Below are 18654 nucleotides of genomic sequence, written 5' to 3'. Positions count from 1 at the left end.
TTGAGGCATAAGCAATTAGAAACTAACACGTACTACCCAGGAACAAAAATCGTGTTACATCGTGAATTTTCAACGAACTCCAAAACTGTTCCTCAGTCTCCCACCGGCCAGCCCCACCCCTCGCGCCCCCTCCCCCGGGAGACCCCGCCCCGCCCCCGTGTGCTGGGTTGCCATTCCACATTCCTGCTCCACACCCTCAAACCGCCCCAGTGGGAATCCTTCCACGTGCCGCTTCTGCCTCCGCTGCCCTTCGCCCCTCGTGGTCCTCAGCCGCACCGCCTCCTCCCTCCTGCCCAGCCGCCTCCTCCTGCCCTGCCCTCCGCTGCCCGCTGCTGCCACTCTTGACCCCCCCCCCCCCCTTGCCGGCATGGGCTGCGACCCGGGTGTGGACGTGAGATGCTGCGTGAAATGGACTCTCTTCGTCTTCAATCTCATCTTCTGGGTGAGGAGGGGTTGCCTGGGTACACAAAACACTGACAAAGATCCCCCCCTCGGTATAGCCTCACGAGACTTTCGGGGCAAGTGCTGTCAGCGAGCATCTTTCAAGGCCGGTCACGGCACACGAGGGGGTGGGTGGACAACACCACCTTTGTCTCCCCAGTGGCGATGTTTACACACTCCACCGGGTACTCATTTGAGGCCGAGTCGACCTAGGAGAGGCCCAGGACCGGTTCAGACAATCGTCACCGGTGTTGGCCGTGAGCGGGAACGAACTCTGCTCGCCAGGTTTGTAGCGCAGCGCGCGAACCGCTACACCACCTCGCCCCGTACCCTGTACACCCACTCACCTGTACACACCTATAATCACCTGTACACACACACCTGTACACACACACCTGTACACACACACCTGTACACACACACCTATAATCACCTGTGCACCCACACCTGTACACAGACTCGCCTGTACTCACCTGTACACATGCCCACTCACCTGTGCACACGCTTGTACACGTGCATACCTAAATACACTCATCTGAGTAGACACACTTGAGCACACACACACACACACGTGTACATGTGTGTGTGTGTGTGTACCTGAGTTGCGGTGAGCGGTAGTGTAGCAGTGAGCATGCTGCGCTACGAACCCGGCGACCCGGGTTCGATTCCCGCACGGCCAACGCCAGTGACAGTTATCTGAACCTGTACTGGGCCTCCCCTATGTCGTCTCAGCCTCAAACGAGTACCTGGCCTGGTGTGTAAAAACATCGCCACCGGGGGAGACAAAGGCGGTCGGGCGTGGTGTGCTGGCCACCCACCCCCTCGTGTGCCGTGTCGGCCTTCGTAAGTGCTACTCGCTAAGACCACTTGCCCCAACAGCCTGCCAAGGCTACACGGGGGATCTTTGTTGTGTCCCTGAGTCCACGCGTCGTGAGTGAGCGGCGCATTCCCCTCCGTGTCTCGTCTCGCCCCAACCCTGAGGGTGAATTCCTCAACTTGCTCAAAGCTCCTATCACCAGCAAACAACAAGATCACTAACACCATCAACACGAACATTAGCATCGCCGCCGCCGCCGCCGCCAACAATATAAACACTGGGTGTGAGTGTCGGTGAGTGAGTCGTTCACCAGGTGAATCTGGGTGAGTCCAGGTTGTCGGGGCGTCGCTGGTTGCAGTCGGAGTGTATGCACGGACGGAGAAACGAGCCGGTGAGTGTGGGGGGGGTTCCATCAGCAGCATCATCAGCAGCAACACCGTTATCATTATCAGCAAGACCGTTATCAGAAACATCGTTATCATCACCATCAGCAACATCGTTATCATTATCACCATCAGCAACATCATCATGACAACAACACTATCAGCGTCATCTCGGTACACGAGTGAGTGGGGAGGGTCTGTGTGGGGTGGGTGAGTGAGAGGGGGTCTGTGTGGGTGAGTGAGTAGGGGTCTGTGTGGGTGAGTGGGTGGGGGTCTGTGTGGGTGAGTGGGTGGGGGTCTGTGTGGGTGAATGGGTGGGTGAGTGGGTGAGTGAGTGAGTGGGGGTCTGTGTGAGTGAGTGGGGGGGGGGGGTCTGTGTGAGTGAGTGGGGGGGGGGTCTGTGTGGTTGGGTGACTGGGTGGGGGCTGTGTGAGTGGGGGTCTGTGTGGGTGGGTGAGTGAGTTGGGGTCTGTGTGAGTGAGTGGGTGGGGGTCTGTGTGGGTGAGTGGGTGGGGGTCTGTGTGGGTGAGTGAGTGGGGGGGGGGGGTCTGTGTGGGTGAGTGGGTGGGGGTCTGTGTGGGTGAATGGGTGGGAGTGGGTGAGTGGGGGTCTATGTGGGTGAGTGAGTGGTGGGTCTGTGTGAGTGTGTGAGTGAGTGGGGGGGGGGTCTGTGTGAGTGGGGGGGGGGGGTCTGTGTGAGTGGGGGGGGGGTCTGTGTGGGTGGGTGAGTGGGTGGGGGTCTGTGTGGGTGAGTGGGTGGGGGTCTGTGGTGAGTGAGTGGGGGTCTGTGTGAGTGAGTGGGGAGGGGGGGTCTGTGTGAGTGAGTGGGGGGGAAGGTCTGTGTGAGTGAGTGGGGGGGGGGGGGGTCTGTGTGAGTGAGTGGGGGGGGGGGGTCTGTGTGGGTGGGTGGGGGTCTGTGGGTGAGTGGGTGGGGGTCTGTGTGGGTGAGTGGGTGGGGGGGGTCTGTGTGAGTGAGTGGGGGGGGGGGGTCTGTGTGAGTGAGTGGGGGGGGGGTGGGGTCTGTGTGGGTGGGTGGGGGTCTGTGTGGGTGAGTGGGGGTCTGTGTGAGTGAGTGGGGGGGGGGGGGTCTGTGTGGGTGAGTGGGTGGGGGGGGGGTCTGTGTGGGTGGGGGTCTGTGTGGGTGAGTGAGTCAGTGGGGGTCTGTGTGGGTTAGTGAGTGGGGGGGGGGGGGGGTCTGTGTGGTTGAGTGGGGGGGGGTCTGTGTGGTTGAGTGGGTGGGGGTCTGTGTGAGTGAGTGAGTGGGGGTCTGTGTGAGTGAGGGTCTGTGTGAGTGAGTGAGTGGGGATCTGTGTGTGTGAGTGAGTGGGGATCTGTGTGTGTGAGTGAGTGAGTGGGGGTCTGTGTGAGTGAGTGGGGGTCTGTGTGAGTGAGTGGGGGGTCTGTGTGAGTGAGTGAGTGGGGGTCTGTGTGAGTGTATGAGTGAGTGGGGGTCTGTGTGAGTGAGTGGGGGTCTGTGTGCCGCAGCTGGCTCCGTGGGCTCCCTGGTGGGGGACCCTGCCGTGCTGCTCCTCGTGGTGGGGGCTCTCACCTTCCTGCTCGCGTTCTGCGGCTGCGTGGGGGCGCTCAGGGAGAACACGTGCCTCCTGTACACGGTGAGCGCTCACCCGGACTCACCTCGAGACTCACCTATACACTCAATTATACACTCACGTGGTCTCCCGTGCCCCCCATGTCCCCCGTCTCCTCCATGTCTCCCGTGTTCCCGTGTCTATCCGTGCCCCCCCCTTGTCCCCGTGTCCCCCGTGTCTCCAGTTCACAGGGACACTCTGTGTGGTGTTCACAGCTCAACTCGCCGCAGGGGTCATCGCCTTCATCTTTAAGACCAAGGTCGGTGAGACCCCCCTCGTAGCTAGCCCCCCCCCCAAACCCCCTCCTTGCAACCCCACCAAGTCACATACGCCCCCCCCCCACATGCTCCCCCCCCCCGATGACCCCCAAGTCACGTGCCCCCCGTGCTGAGTAGGTGCGAGCGCGCGTCACCGAGCTGGTGCACGCCGCCATCCAGGAGTACCGGGGAGACCACGACCTGCAGAACGCCATCGACTACATGCAGAGAGAGGTGGGCCATCCGCATCTATGTCGTCATCATCTATGTCATCATCATCTATGTCGTCATCATCTATGTCGTCATCATCTATGTCATCATCATCTATGTCGTCATCATCTATGTCGTCATCATCTATGTCGTCACCATCATCCGCATCGTCGTCTCCAGATCGACTACATGCAGAGAGAGGTGGGCCGTCCGCATCTATGTCGTCATCATCTATGTCGTCATCATCTATGTCGTCATAATCATCCGCATCGTCGTCTCCAGATCGACTACATGCAGAGAGAGGTGGACTACAGATCATCATCACTTACACGACTGCAGCCTCACCTCATCGATATCACCACCTCCACTCCTCACTGCATCTCCCCACTTCCTGTCCCCCCCCCCACTTCCTGTCCCTTCCCCCCCTACCCTTCTCTCCCCCCCCTCCCCCCCCCAGTTCCTGTGCTGTGGGGCTCTGAGCCGCCTGGACTGGAATCGGAGCCGGTACTTCCAGTGCTCCGCAGACAACCCGAGCCCCGAGCGCTGTGGGGTCCCCTACTCGTGCTGCGTGCCCATCCAGGGGGAGGTGAGGAGGCTCCAGGGTGGGGGGGTCAGAGGGGGGACGAAGGGGGCTCGGAGGTCACGCGTGGACCTCAGGAGTGGTGGTGACGTTGGTTCGGTGATGTGGTGTGGTGACCTCTGGTGGTGTGGATGACCTCTGGTGGTGTGGCTGACCTCTGGTGGTGGGTGACCTCTGATGGTGTGGCTGCCCTCTGGTGGTGTGGGTGACCTCTGACCTCTGGTGGTGGGTGACCTCTGGTGGTGTGGCTGACATCTGACCTCTGGTGGTGGGTGACCTCTGGTGGTGGGTGACCTCTGGTGGTGTGGCTGACCTCTGGTGGTGTGAGTGACCTCTGACCTCTGGTGGTGGGTGACCTCTGGTGGTGTGGCTGACCTCTGACCTCTGGTGGTGGCTGCCCCTTCTGGTTGCTGCTGACCCTGGCGGTGTGTGCTAGCTCAGGTTGTGTGCTTGAGCACCAGGGGTGATGTGGCTCACTCCCCACTGGCGGTGCGTTTTTCCATCGGGTGGTATCGTTGTGCAGGTGGTGATGAACACCATGTGTGGTTATGGAGCCCAGTTGTTGCCGGACGGTAGCGGTGGTGGCGGCGGCAGTGGTGGTGGCATCGGTGGTGGTGGCAGCGGTGTTGTGGCCAGAGCCCCGGTGTTTACCGAGGGGTGCCTGGGCCGCGTGGAGCGGTGGGTCGACTCCAACCTCCTGCTGCTGCTGGGCCTCGCGTTCGGTCTCGCCGTGCTGCAGGTACCTCGCCACCGCCGTGCTCGTCGGCAGCTCTGCCGCTCGAACCTTCTCCTCCTCTTGGTAGCGGGGGTAGCAGCGCCATCGGACCGGCTGTGCCACAGGTTCAACGTCATCGGCAGCAGTGACATCGACATCAAAGTCATCAGCAGCATCGTCAATATTATTACCATTGTCGTCAACAGCAGTGGCATCATCAGGGTCGTTACAGAAGAATCATCGTCAGCAGTAGAAGCATCATCATCATCGTGGTCATTGTCATCGTCACTGTCACCAACATCACCATCAGCAGTATTATCACCAGCACCTCTTATACCGAGCTGCCTTGTGTGCTGCCCCTCGGCTACAGCTCCTCCACACCGTCACTGCTCACCCCTTATGACTCTCGTATGTTCATCTCAGCCCCACCGCCTCTTGGTGCCCCACTCCCTCCTCGGGAGTCGATAAAAGTCGACAGTGGTTGTCTTGGAGATGGACTCACCCCTTGCATAGGAATGTGTCATTTTCACCACTGGCTCTGGCAGGGCTATTATGATTACACTATGTAACACAATTTTTGTTCCTGGGTAGTAAGTGTTATTTCGTAATTGCTTATGCCCAAAAAGTACAGAAAATAGATATTATTCACCACAAACTTTGCTTTTGTGACCAGGACAGAGATATTTTGAAATGTACCTATTTTCAATGAGAAAATGGGGGAATTTGTGTCTTTTCGTTCACATAAAGTCAGAAAAACAACATATGAATCAAAATTATATTTATACTAAAGTAATACAAAAATTACTACAAAAGATTTAGAAGTGAGTAGCTTTTCGAGATTTACGATTTACTGTAAATCACTTTCACGGATCAGCCCCCAAATGTAGTCTCCCATCGTGTTCTCATTATACTGTCCTTGGTAGCGGCGTTCAAAGTCCAGTATATCCTGGTGGAAGCACTCGCCTTGCTCCTCCGAGTACGCTCCCATGTTCTTCTGGAATTGATCAAGATGAGCATCAAGGATATGGACTTTGAGGGACATCCTACAGCCCATTGTGACATAGTTCTTCACCAGAGTCTCAACCAGCTCCACGTAGTTTTCGACCTTGTGATTGCCCAGGAAGCCACGAACCACTGCGACAAAGCTGTCCCAAGCCGCTTTCTCCTTACTAGTGAGCTTCTTGGGGAATTAATTGCACTCCAGGATCTTCTTTATCTGTGCTCCGACGAAGACACTGGCGTTGGCCTTTGCCTCAGACAGCTTAGGGAAGAAGTCTTGAAGGTACTTGAAGGCTGCCGACTCCTTATCTATACCTCTGACAAATTGTTTCATATGGCCCAATTTGATGTTGAGTGGTGGCATCAGCACCTTCTGGGGGACCACCACTTAACGTTGTTCCTCGCCACAGAGAACTCGGTCCGCTGTGGCCAGTCCCGCTTGTGGTAGTGCGCCTTGGTGTCCCTGCTGTCCCAAAGGCAAAGATAGCAGGGAAACTTGGTAAAACCGCCTTGGAGACCCATCAGGAATGCCCAGGGTTTGCTTGAGCCCCGACAGGCATGCCAAAATATGCCTTGTAGGCCTCACACATCTTAGCAGGTGCTTTCACAGAGTCCTTTTTCGCTCTTGTCTTGATAAATTGGCGGCAGACATAGCAAAATACGTCTGCCGGATGCTTGCAGCCTCTTGATGCCATCTCAGAACAATGCAGATATGTATCCACTTAGGCAGCTGGAACTAAACTGAACTGGTGGGCTTATGCCCCCTGTATTTTTACGACTATTTATATTACTGGAAAGTTCTAGAATGTTCTATAAGTTTCTCCAAGTTTACTCAGCACTGAATCTATCTGGAATGTTCTGGAAAATAGGTAAATTTCAAAATATCACTGTCCTGGTCACAAAAGCGAAGTGTGTGTGGAATAACACTGGTCAAACAAAAAAGAAACATTTTTTTTCTGGCCTGGACTTTTGCAGCTGTTTTAGACTAATTTCAGGGTGCTGATTCCAAATCTGATCTCAGATTTGCTCTATCACATCTCATTTTTAAATCCTTTATATTAAGTTCACTTGCTTGCTTGCTTGTGTAGAGGTGTTACGGAGGGCAAACAAACATACTGGGCGTGGTTATGCCCGTACGCCGAGAGGTGCTTACATCCACGTCCGCACCGTTGAGCCTGGGGGGCTGACACGGCGCTGGGATCCCCCCCGGCCCCACCCCTCAGTGGGGGAGTTGCTATACGAGGCGGTGAGCCGGAGGGCTCGGGGTGCAGTGTTCAGCCTTAACCAGCGAAGCAAGAAGACCGGCTAGATAGGCCCTGGGACTCCCCTGGATCGCTGTCCTTCTCAGGGCAAGCCAGTGGCGTGGCCCCAAGAGCCCAGAGCCGATGCTCTTGTAAGAGCCGGTCTGGGGACTCAGGGTGCCGTAATCCCAGCTTAACCAGAGCTGGGTTAGTTAGCCTCCCCTAGCCCTGTAGTGGAGGACCTAGGAGTAAGGCTAGCCGTAACATAGATTGTGTGATCTCCCTGTTAGACGGGTGAAGGGGCCGATACCCCTTCGAGTGTTGTACATCTCGGCCTGTTATGTACCTTGTGGTTAATAAATAAGTGTGCCTCCAACTACGTCGTCCAAGTCTCCTGGAACCTACTACACTTGCCTGCGCGCTTACGACCGTGCAAATCTTTCGGTCGTTTTTTAACCCATTTCCCGTGATCCAATCGAGCTGACATTTTGCACACAGACTCGTTGTGCGTGACAATTTATTTTCGTGAAAAAAAATTTCCATAACTTTACACTTTTTAGGAAAACATTTTTTATATTTAATTACCAATTTCTTAATGGTGGCAGGCAATCATCTGACCCATAGGTGGCAGCCATCTCAAGCCAGAGGACGAGAGGACTCTAGCCGCCACGCATATAAAGGATTTATAGTGAAAAACTTTGTTTTTACGGGTTAATTTTTTATGCTATCGGCATACCCCATTTTCATTGATTTTACCCGAAATTAACTCTGTCACTTATGATTGCAAGTTGTTGTGAGTCAGTGACTGCTTTAGTGTTAAAATATGGTGCTGTATTTTTAGGATAGTGTGTTTATAATATCATTTTATGTAGATATCCACATTTATTTAATATTTTTCTTCCGCAGTTTTTATTAAAAATGCAATATTTGATATCTCAAAAACCTGATGTGAGACAAAAACTGATGCCAGATTTGGAATCAGCACCCCAAAATTACCTTAAAACCGTTGAAATACCTTATGCCAGAAAAAGTGTGTTGACCAGTGTAATCGCCATTTTCTCTACTTTTGAGGCATACGCAATTAGAAAATCACACTTACTACCCAGGAACAAAAAAAATACTAATTTGCTCGTGTCATGCTCCCTGGCACTCTCCACTCCTTATTATGTTTCTTCTCACATCAAGAAACTCACAGTTCCTATGGTCACTCTTACATTGCTTTTATGGCTTCATTTTGGTGATTTCGAAAAGTTTTTTGGTTTGGCCATGTTTGTTTGTTGTAGTACAGAGTTAGAATGATGGCTTAATCTAAGTGTAATGTATCACTTACTGTTAGTAGCTCAGCTTATTGGAGAGTATATTGAGTATATTGATGATATTGATGTAGTTTATATATATATATTTACGTGGTGGTTTGGCTGCTGCAGCTCCTTACTATTAAAATTTCACTCCCTTTATTACTGCTAATCCTACTTCCTCCCTTTATCACTGCTAATCCTACATAATACTCGAGCATAATATGACTTTGAGACCCCCCCCCCCCACCACCTACACATTCCACAAGTAGTGACTAATCCCATATCTGCATTTTCCATAAATATGTTAAATTCCTCTGTTAATATGTAAATTCCTTTGTCAAGGCGCTCTCCTCCTCTAACCCAGCTTAAATATACGCTGCCAAGCTTGGTGGTGTTCATTCAGATGCTGTCTTTCCGACAGCCCTGTTCTTCACCTGAGGACGGCTGCTTGCATTGTGGCCGAAACGTCGTGAGAATTGTATTTTATTATGTTTTATTTTTATTATTTTATTATTTTCCTTCTACGTGACTTTACCGAAAGAACCAAGAAGATGAATCCCTGCAGTCACGAAAGCTTTAAATCGAAATTTAATCTAAGTTGTCTTGTGGTTGGTTGTTTGACTTGCATCCCACTGGGATTTTTGCACAGAGCGTTGGTGTATGGTGCTTTTTCCTGGAAGATTTTTTGCTGTTTTTTCCTGGATTTTTCTGTTTGCGCATAGTCACTTTAAGATATTTTATTGTTCATGTTTTTTGTTTGTTGCGGTTGCACCCGATTCAAGAGCCGAATGGCTCACAGGGCTACACCAAATAAATGCAACTGAAAAACTGACTCGCGGAACCACCCACTCACTCATTCAACCACTCACCCACCCACCCATTCAACCACTCACCCACCCACCCACTCACCCACCCACCCACTCGCCACACTGCAGTTCACCACGCTTCTCTTTCTGCATCTTCCCTTTCACTGCTCCACTCTGGAATCCCCTTCTCCTTCCATCATCATCATTGTCGTTTCCCCCCCCCCCCCCCCCCAAGTTCTAACAATAACAAAAACCTTGCTCAATGCAAGACACTTGTGTCCAGGCGCTCTTATCTCATACAACTTGGATAGCGCTGCTTGCTGCTGGCCGCTGGACGTTTCGGGACGTCGTGTCTCCCCGTGTCTCCCCGTCCCCCCGTGTCTCCCCGTCCCCCCTGAGTCTCCCCGTGTCCCGTGTCTTCGTGTGTTTTTCCGCGTCTTTGAGTGTCTCCTCGTGTGTCCTCAGCTCATCGGCATCAGCCTGGCTTGCGCGCTCATCGCCTACGTCAAGAGGCTGCAGCAGCTGCAGCAGCAACAGCTACAGCAGCAGCATCTGCAGCCGCAGGATATGAAGCTGATGATGGAGCAGGGGGACTTGTAGGTGACTCGTGCATCGCTCGTCAGGGCAGTGACGCAGCCCAGTGGTAGTGCACTCGCCGCTTGTGGGCAGAGGGTTTACACGGTTCGAATCCAGCGGCCACCCTGGTTAATACTCTGGTGTGGTATTAACCATTCACAGGAAAAACTCAACGCAAAATAACAGCTGCGATGGGGATCGAACCCAGGCCCTACTTGCTTACAATGCGACAACCTGGCACCCACATTAAGCCATCACCGCACCTCACCGCTACAAACGCGCTCTGTCTGCTCGAGTCCCACAGCGAACTCCAAGATCCACCCTGATGGCCTACCTGCACCATCTGGCCTTAGATTCGCATCGTGACCCACACACTCGAACAGAGACCCATATAACTACCCTGACAGTCTCCCACACCGAAAGACTCATATAGGAACCTATAGAGACCCACAGACTTGCTATGCATGTATAGCAGATATCCTGTACGTTGCGATCATAGTCCCCTCCTGCGAAACATTTGGCAGAACCCTCCTGAAACAGTCTTGAGGATCGGTGAGGCTGTGCTGGGTAAACGAGGGTGATAATATTCTTAGGTTTTTTCGGTAAAGTCACGTAGGGAAAACATTAACATTAATAAAAGTAAAATAAAATAAAAATCACGACGTTTCGGAGGCAACACAAGCTTCCGTCTTCAGGTGGAACCGTCACAGCCACGACAGCTGTATCATGTAAATGAGAGATTACAAGAACTACCACTCCGTATATATAATGGTTGGAGAGGGGAAGGGCCAAGTACGGCACACTTTTTATTAATATGGTAAGGTGAGGCTTAAGACTAAGAATAGACTGCATAACAAAAGGCTGAGCCTTTGTTATGGAGAGGTCCGGTTTGTGACTAAGCGTGCCGTACTTGGTCCTTCCCCTCTCCAACCATTATATATACGGAGTGGTAGCTCTTGTAATCTCTCATTTACTTGATACAGCTGTCGTGGCTGTGACGGTTCCACCTGAAGACGGAAGCTTGTGTTGCCTCCGAAACGTCGTGATTTTTATTTTATTTTACTTTTATTAATTTTAATGTTTTACCTACGTGACTTTACCGAAAAAACCTAAGAATATGAATCCTTGCAGTCACGAAAGCTTCAAATCGAGAGGGGGGTGATAATAATTGAGTATAAAGTTTATTTGATTCGTTACACGGATGATCCCGTTTCGCCAGTTGCCCAGGTATGTTGCACGGGTGATCCGTGGTTCGTGAGAACAGTAGCAGGAGCAGCGAAGACAGAAGCATCGACATTGCGGACACGGGGGACACGGGGGATATTGCACCACTAACAAACGGGGCGCTTGACGGCCGCAAACGAAAGCGACAGCACACATCATACAACGATAGCAGGACGCGCCAGACAACGCGTGAGCTACGGCTCCGAGTCTGCACCGCAGCCTTTTGGTTTTGTCGCAACTAAAAGAGGGAGAGTTGAAGGGAGGGAACCGCGCTGTCAGAAACGTGCAACAGCGACGCGAAACGCGTCCCCATGCTCGCTTCATCGTCGTCGTCATGGCCTAGCCACTGCCCGTTGAAGTTCAATGCGGTGTTGTCGAGCCGCGTGTGCGCTCTCGAATCCAAGTGTTCCTGTTTATCGGCGTCATCCCCAGAATTCACCCACCCATCCACTCACCCACCCATTCATTCACCCACCCACCCACCCATTCACCCACCCACCCACCCATTCACCCACCCATTCACCCACCCACCCACCCATTCACCCACCCATTCACCCATTCACCCACCCATTCACCCACCCATCCACCCATCCACCCACCCACCCACCCATCCACCCACCCATCCACCCACCCACCCACCCACCCATCCACCCACCCACCCATCCACCCACCCATCCACCCACCCATCCACCCATTCACCCACCCACCCATTCACCCACCCACCCATTCACCCACCCACCCATTCACCCACCCACCATTCATTCACCCACCCACCCATTCATTCACCCACCCACCCATCCACTCACCCACCCATTCACCCACCCATTCATTCACCCACCCACCCATTTACTCATTAGACACAGGTTACACTCTTCATGATCTATTACAACTTTGATAGCGCTGTTTGTTGCTGGTCATTTTTACGTTTTCGGGCCTTTGGGCCTACTGTTCTCAGCAGCTGTGTAAAACTACACTCTATATGTGAATAAATAACTTTAGTTTCGATTTAAAGCTTTCGTTACTGCAGGGATTCATCTTGGTTCTTTCGGTAAAGTAACGTAGAAGGGAAATAATAAAATAATAAAAATAAAACAATAAAATAAGGTGAAGAACAGGTCTGTCAGAGGACGGCTGCTTGCGTTGTGGCCGAAACGTCGTGAGAATTATTAAATGTTTTATTTTTATTATTTTATTATTTCCCTTCTACGTGACTTTACCGAAAGAACCAAGAAGAAAAACAACTTTAGTGTTTTAGTGAACGCGCCTCGTGGCTGTCGTGAGCGATGCTGCAAGCAGCTCCGGGCTGGATTCAACCTGCTGAGGTCTCATCATCAGCACAGCCAGGCTCGGGTCGTAAACCGGTAACCATTTGGAGAATCTGTTAAGTCTCGCACAGTAGAATGTTAATTAGGATGTGAACCGTACCCACTCTTTACCCCACCACATTTAACCGGTTACCGGTTTTGCCATACACACCACGATTAGTAAAGCCCAGCAGCTGACGTAAGGCGGTATGCAAATTATGTTAACGAGTGACGTCACTCGCTGACAAGCTCCGCCCCCCCCCTCGCGCGCTGCCAACTTCCGGCGCGACGCAAAAAGCTGAAGGGCGACGCGATTCGATTCCACTTTGCGGTTCATGCGAGACAATCGATTCCCCTAAAGTATAAAACAAAGAATCGATTAGCGACGTTACGAATTACATCGAAGGAATCGATTCCTGCTGAGAAGCCGGCTCGAGGTTTGCGTCGGATAACGTGGGAGGCGATGGCGGACGACGAGGAGGAGGTGGACGAGGGGACGAGGTGGAGGCCCAAGCTCGTCCTTCACGTCGACCTCAACAACACGGTGGTGGTGGCCGATTCCGTGACGTCGCAGGGCCCAGAGGAGGCGCTCGCCAACTTCCTGCGCCTGCGGCTTGGTGAGGAGGCGGCCCGCCTGTCGCGAGGCGCCCGCCGTGGGGGCGTGGCCGCGCAGATGACGTAGATTATGTTAATGACGCAGATTATGTTAATGACGCAGATTATGTTAATGACGCGTATACGGTATTGTCCGTTTCGGGCAACGGGCCTTCTCCGTAGTGGGTTTTAAGACGCAAGCTCCTCGACCGCGACTACACGGCAGCATCGATCATGGCGGAGTAGCGCCGTGAACCCCTCGTCAGTGCCCCACCTCGTCACACACCCAACTCGGACCTGGTCGGTCACCCTGTGCCCTTGTTACCTTGTGCATCGCAACGTTCACCCGGCAAAGTCCCATCACAAGGGAGAAACGAACAAATCGTTTCACTCAATTTCGCCGCGTGGGTTGACGGGGTATACGAGTCGCCTCGTGCCGCACGGGGACAGCTGCCGCTGGGGGTGCCCGCGTCGGGTTGTCGTTACCCCAAAGCGCGCGTGCTCGGTCAATCGAACCGTTGTGGGACGGATGGCCCCAACGTGTCGCTCGTTCCGCCTGCTGCGCCACGCGCGTCTTGAACTCCGCCGTGATCAGGCAACGAGCGTGGAACAGACCGACTGGAAGGTGCGCAGAGAGGCGTGGGAGAGGCGCACCGTGGCAATGGCACCCAGAGACGGCCCCACTTGACTCATCCGAGCCGTGCTTGTGGCCCCCACCTTCCGCCTCCCATCCCTAACAGAGGAGGGGGAACCCCTGAGCAGTGACCCCGTGGTGGCCCCCCTGCTGGAGGAGTGGGGGGCCCTGGGGGGCACGGAGGCCGTGGTGAGGAGCGCGGTTAAACGGCTAGAGTGGAGACACGGGGACGACCCCAAGCTCACCCTTCCCGGAGGTGCGGCGCTCACCCCTCCCGCTCACCCCTCCCGCTCACCCCTGCCGCTCACCCCTGCCGCTCAACCCTCCCGCTCATCCCTCCCGCTCACCCCTGCCACTCACCCCTCCCACTCACCACTGCCACTCGCCCCTCCCGCTCACCCCTGCCGCTCACCCCTCCCGCTCACCCCTGCCGCTCACCCCCTCCCGCTCACCACTGCTGCTCACCCCTCTCGCTCACCCCTCCCACTCACCCCTCCCGCTCACCCCTCCCGCTCAATGCTGCCGCTCACCCCTCCCACTCACCCCTCCCACTCACCCCTCCCGCTCAATGCTGCCGCTCACCCCTGCTGCTCCCCCCCCCCGCTCAAGCCTACTACACGCCCCTCCCGCTCACCCCTGACCTCAAATAATTTCCCCTGACCCCCTCCTGCTGACCCTTAACCTCGTCTGCCCTCGCTTGAACTTACCCGACGTGCCCCGACCTCGTCCGACAGACCCCCACGGAGGACGCAGCCGACCGTGACCCCGCCCCCCCAAGCCTCGGCCCTGACCCCCCGTCTCTCGCAGGCGGCGAGGGGGGGACCCGCCGACCCCGCGGCCGCCCGTGCCACCTGCTGCTGCCCGGCTTCCTGGAGCTGCTGTGCTGGCTTGCGCGCCGGCGCCCGGGCTTCGGCCTGGTGCTGCGCACGTTCGGCACCGACCTGGAGGCGGCGCTGGGCGCGGTGCGGCGCGCCCTCGACGGACACCACCCGGACTTCCCCCAGCTCGCCCAGCGACGGGTGTGCTCAGACGTGGGAACGACTCCCGAACTCTGACCTTTGACACACTTCCCCGACACACTTCCCCGATTCGTAGCCGCCGTAACCCACCTGTTCTGCTGCCCCGTGCGCAGCGATTGAGTTCCCTTTGCCGTGAGCGGCGAATGCACGGCTCGAAGTCTACGGCGCCGACGGTGACTTCGCCGACGGTGACCTCGCCGACCCCAGAAATCGCCGACCTCACCACACTTCCTGACACCGACCCTCATTCAGCCTCGACCTCCCTGGCCTCGACCCGAGTCGTTGCCACTATTCCCGACCCCCCTGACCTCGTTAAATCTGACCACAACCCTCAATACCCAACCTCAATCCCGACCCCTGTGACCCCGACACTGTCCTCTGTGACCCCAATGCCACCGACACCACAACCACCTTGACTCCTTGCCCTGACTCTTGCCACAGATTACTGCCCCCCCCCCCGCCACCGTTCCGTGCCCAACTCTGCCCGCCTGCCCCCTCCCGCCCCCCGTAGGTGGATGTGGCCGTGCAGGTGGGGAGCGTGTGCCCGGGCCCCCGGGGGGTGACTCTGAGCATGGAGGGGACGAGCGTGAATAGCTGGGAGGACGGGCGAGCTCCATACAGGGTCCTGTCGGCGCTCGTCGGCGTGCACGGACTGCAGGACGACTTCCGCTGGTACGCACTCCCCCACGCGCTCACCCGTGTACTCGCCAACAGTCGTTAGATTTGCTCGCTCGCTCACCCGTGTACTCGCCAACTTGGCTCGCTCGCTCGCCCATAATTCGCTCACCTAGGTACGCACGCTCACTCGCCCCGTCGCTCGCCAACGTCCACGCTCGTCCACGTACTTGTTTGCCCAATCGCTGACTCCCCTGTCATCTACTCTCGCATATGGTCGCTCACTCACTGACTCTCTGGCCTAAGTACTCACTCACCGGCCTCAGTACTCACTCACTGACTCTCTGGTCAAAGCACTCACTCACCCGAAGAGCGCTCTCCTGGTTGCTGTGTTGTTGTTGTTGTCGTCCGGTCTGCAGACAAGATCCTCTTTGTGGTTGTGGTATCACGGTTGCCATTGTAGTGGTGGTGTTGGCTGTGGTTGTTGGTGGTAGTGATTGTGGTGATTGTGATTTTGGTGATTGTGATTGCAGTGGTAGTGATTGTGGTTGTGGTTGCGGCGCAGGTGGGCGAGGCACGGCTTCACGAGCGAGGGGGGAAAGCCCCTGTGGGTGGACCCGTTTGACCCCAGCGTCCACCACATCTTCATCGACGACAACATCCGCCCCGATGACGGGAACACAATCGTCAACCCACAGGTGGGACATCGCCATCACATTGCTACCATCACCAACAATAACACGATCGACATCACTCACTCACACCATCAACAACAACACGATCAACATCACTCACACCAACAACAATAACACGATCGACATCACTCACTCACAGCATCAACAACAACACGATCGACATCATTCACTCCATCAACAACAATATCAACATCACTCACTCACACCATCACTAACAACACGATCAACATCACTCACACCATCACTAACAACACGATCAACATCACTCACTCACACCATCAACAACAACAATATCAACATCACTCACTCACACCAACAACAACACGATCAACATCACTCACTCATACCATCCACAACAATATACACGGGTGCGCTCTTGCATGCTTTCCCGTGTACATTTGTCTGTTCATGGGCGTGCACACAAAGACGTTCATGTTTGCTTGCACGTGTACACGTGTGCGGAGAGCAGTGGCGCAGCGGTTAGCGCACTGCACTTCGAAGCTGGCGACCCGAGTTCGATTCCCGCTCACGGCCAACGCTGGTCACGTATATCTGGCCTGGTGATGCCGGGTCTCCCCCAGGTCGACTCGGCATCAAATGGGTACCTGGTTCCCTGCGTGTAAACATCGGCGCGGGTGGCGACCGCATTCCCACCGCAGTGTGCCGCGATGGCCTTTCTAGGCGCCGCTCGCGAGCACCTCCCATTACCCCGGACGATCCGTTGAAGGCGACGCGGCGGGGGGATGATGGTTTTTCCCCTTTGCGTGCGGGCGCCGTGCGGGCGCCGTGCAGGTGTTTGCAGGGCCCGGCAGCGCGCGCTGCTCCCCGGTGCCCACCGCCTCGCTGCTCGGCGTCTGCCTGGTGCGCACCGACCTGCTGGCCGCTATCGTGGACCGCACCTGGTTCGTGCGGAGCGTGGAGGCCTGCGAGCGCGCCCACGCTCGCTCCCTCCGGGCCCGGGGGGGCCCCGCGCCCCCCGTGACGACGGGGTGCCCGCTCCGCCCCCGCTCGCGGGGCGCCCCCCCCGTGGCGGACGAGGAAGAGCGCGTGCGCGACTGCGCCAGGGGCCCCGTTTGACCCGGAGGGCGCAGGTGGGGGGACGGGGGCAGAGGGGGACGCGGCAGCGGCATCCACGCAGGGCGTGCGGTGGCGTGCGGAGTTCGTGGCGTGAGTGCGGTGAGTGGGGTGAGAGTGGCGAGTGGGATGATTGTGGTGAGTGCAGTGGGTGGTGTGAGTGCAGCGAGTATGTTGAGTGGTGCGAGTGGGGTGAGTGCGGTGAGTGCAGCGAGTATGTTGAGTGGGGTGAGTGCGGTGAGTGGGGTGAGAGTGGCGAGTGGGATGATGGTGGTGAGTGCAGTGGGTGGTGTGAGTGCAGCGAGTATGTTGAGTGGTGCGAGTGGGGTGAGTGCGGTGAGTGCAGCGAGTATGTTGAGTGGGGTGAGTGCGGTGAGTGGGGTGAGAGTGGCGAGTGGGATGATTGTGGTGAGTGCAGTGGGTGGTGTGAGTGCAGCGAGTGTGTTGAGTGGTGCGAGTGGGGTGAGAGCGGTGAGTGCAGCGAGTATGTTGAGTGGGGTGAGTGGGATGATTGTGGTGAGTGCAGTGGGTGGTGTGAGTGCAGCGAGTATGTTGAGTGCGGTGAGTGGGGTGAGAGTGGCGAGTGGGGTGATTGTGGTGAGTGCAGTGGGTGGTGTGAGTGCAGCGAGTGTGTTGAGTGGTGCGAGTGGGGTGAGAGCGGTGAGTGCGGTGAGTGGGGTGAGAGTGGCGAGTGGGGTGAGAGTGGCAAGTGCAGTGGGTGGTGTGAGTGCAGCGAGTATGTTGAGTGGTGCGAGTGGTGCGAGTGGTGCGAGTGGTGCGAGTGGTGCGAGTGCGGTGAGTGCGGTGAGTGCGGTGAGTGGGCTGATTACGGTGGAGAGTTACGGTTACCTGAGGCGCCTCTGTTGTAATTTATTAAATCTCCGAACGTAGTGACTGTGTCTGGACTCTCCTACCTTGTGGCGGTGTTCGAGGCTGTGTGGATTCCAGGACCCTCGCCCAGGTGACCCTCGCCCAGGTGACCCTCGCCCAGGTGACCCTCGCCCAGGTGACCCTCGCCCAGGTGACACTCGCCCAGGTGACCCTCGCCCAGGTGACACTCACCCAGGTAACCCTCGCCCAGGTGACACTCACCCAGGTGACCCTCGCCCAGGTGACACCCAGGTGACCCTCGCCCAGGTGACACCCAGGTGACCCTCGCCCAGGTGACCCTCGCCCAGGTGACCCTCGCCCAGGTGACCCTCACCCAGGTGACACTCACCCAGGTGACCCTCGCCCAGGTGACACTCACCCAGGTGACCCTCGCCCAGGTGACCCTCGCCCAGGTGACACTCACCCAGGTGACCCTCGCGCCAGGTGACCCTCGCCCAGGTGACACTCACCCAGGTGACACTCACCCAGGTGACCCTCGCCCAGGTGATACTCACCCAGGTGACCCTCGCGCCAGGTGACCCTCGCCCAGGTGACCCTCGTCCAGGTGACACTCGCCCAGGTGACCCTCGCCCAGGTGACACTCACCCAGGCGACCCTCGCCCAGGTGACACTCACCCAGGTGACCCTCGCGCCAGGTGACCCTCGCCCAGGTGACCCTCACCCAGGTGACACTCACCCAGGCGACAGCAACT

The 18654-nt window shown here is 56.0% G+C and overlaps 2 protein-coding genes across 2 annotated transcripts; both read left to right on the top strand.

Annotated features, from left to right (window-relative positions):
* The first annotated feature begins 318 nt into the window (after positions 1 to 318).
* LOC144731791 (tetraspanin-33-like) lies at positions 319 to 11611 on the top strand. Its single transcript, XM_078613026.1, has 8 exons — positions 319 to 442; positions 1592 to 1649; positions 3127 to 3254; positions 3415 to 3489; positions 3626 to 3721; positions 4155 to 4283; positions 4801 to 5016; positions 9802 to 11611. Exons 1-8 carry the CDS (start codon positions 368 to 370, stop codon positions 9934 to 9936), a joined length of 912 nt encoding a protein of 303 aa, XP_078469152.1. The 5' UTR covers positions 319 to 367; the 3' UTR covers positions 9937 to 11611.
* A 1198-nt stretch (positions 11612 to 12809) lies between these two features.
* On the top strand, positions 12810 to 17961 carry LOC144731788 (uncharacterized). Its single transcript, XM_078613020.1, has 6 exons — positions 12810 to 13057; positions 13775 to 13924; positions 14476 to 14687; positions 15199 to 15359; positions 15868 to 16000; positions 16790 to 17961. Exons 1-6 carry the CDS (start codon positions 12904 to 12906, stop codon positions 17072 to 17074), a joined length of 1095 nt encoding a protein of 364 aa, XP_078469146.1. The 5' UTR covers positions 12810 to 12903; the 3' UTR covers positions 17075 to 17961.
* Positions 17962 to 18654: the final 693 nt, after the last annotated feature.

The sequence above is a fragment of the Lampetra planeri genome, chromosome 40, assembly GCF_965212315.1.
Source record: "Lampetra planeri chromosome 40, kcLamPlan1.2.h2, whole genome shotgun sequence".
Taxonomy (NCBI): domain Eukaryota; kingdom Metazoa; phylum Chordata; class Hyperoartia; order Petromyzontiformes; family Petromyzontidae; genus Lampetra; species Lampetra planeri.
This window is presented reverse-complemented; position numbering and strand designations above follow the sequence as displayed.

Coding starts and splice junctions, on each gene's coding strand:
- LOC144731791 (XM_078613026.1), top strand. CDS start 368: ATGGGCTGCGACCCGGGTGTGGACGTGAGATGCTGCGTGAAATGGACT. Junction 3,722..4,154: donor TCGACTACATGCAGAGAGAG/GTGGGCCATCCG, acceptor TCCCCCCCCCAG/TTCCTGTGCTGTGGGGCTCT. Junction 4,284..4,800: donor GCGTGCCCATCCAGGGGGAG/GTGAGGAGGCTC, acceptor ATCGTTGTGCAG/GTGGTGATGAACACCATGTG.
- LOC144731788 (XM_078613020.1), top strand. CDS start 12,904: ATGGCGGACGACGAGGAGGAGGTGGACGAGGGGACGAGGTGGAGGCCC. Junction 13,925..14,475: donor CAAGCTCACCCTTCCCGGAG/GTGCGGCGCTCA, acceptor CGTCTCTCGCAG/GCGGCGAGGGGGGGACCCGC. Junction 15,360..15,867: donor CTGCAGGACGACTTCCGCTG/GTACGCACTCCC, acceptor GTTGCGGCGCAG/GTGGGCGAGGCACGGCTTCA.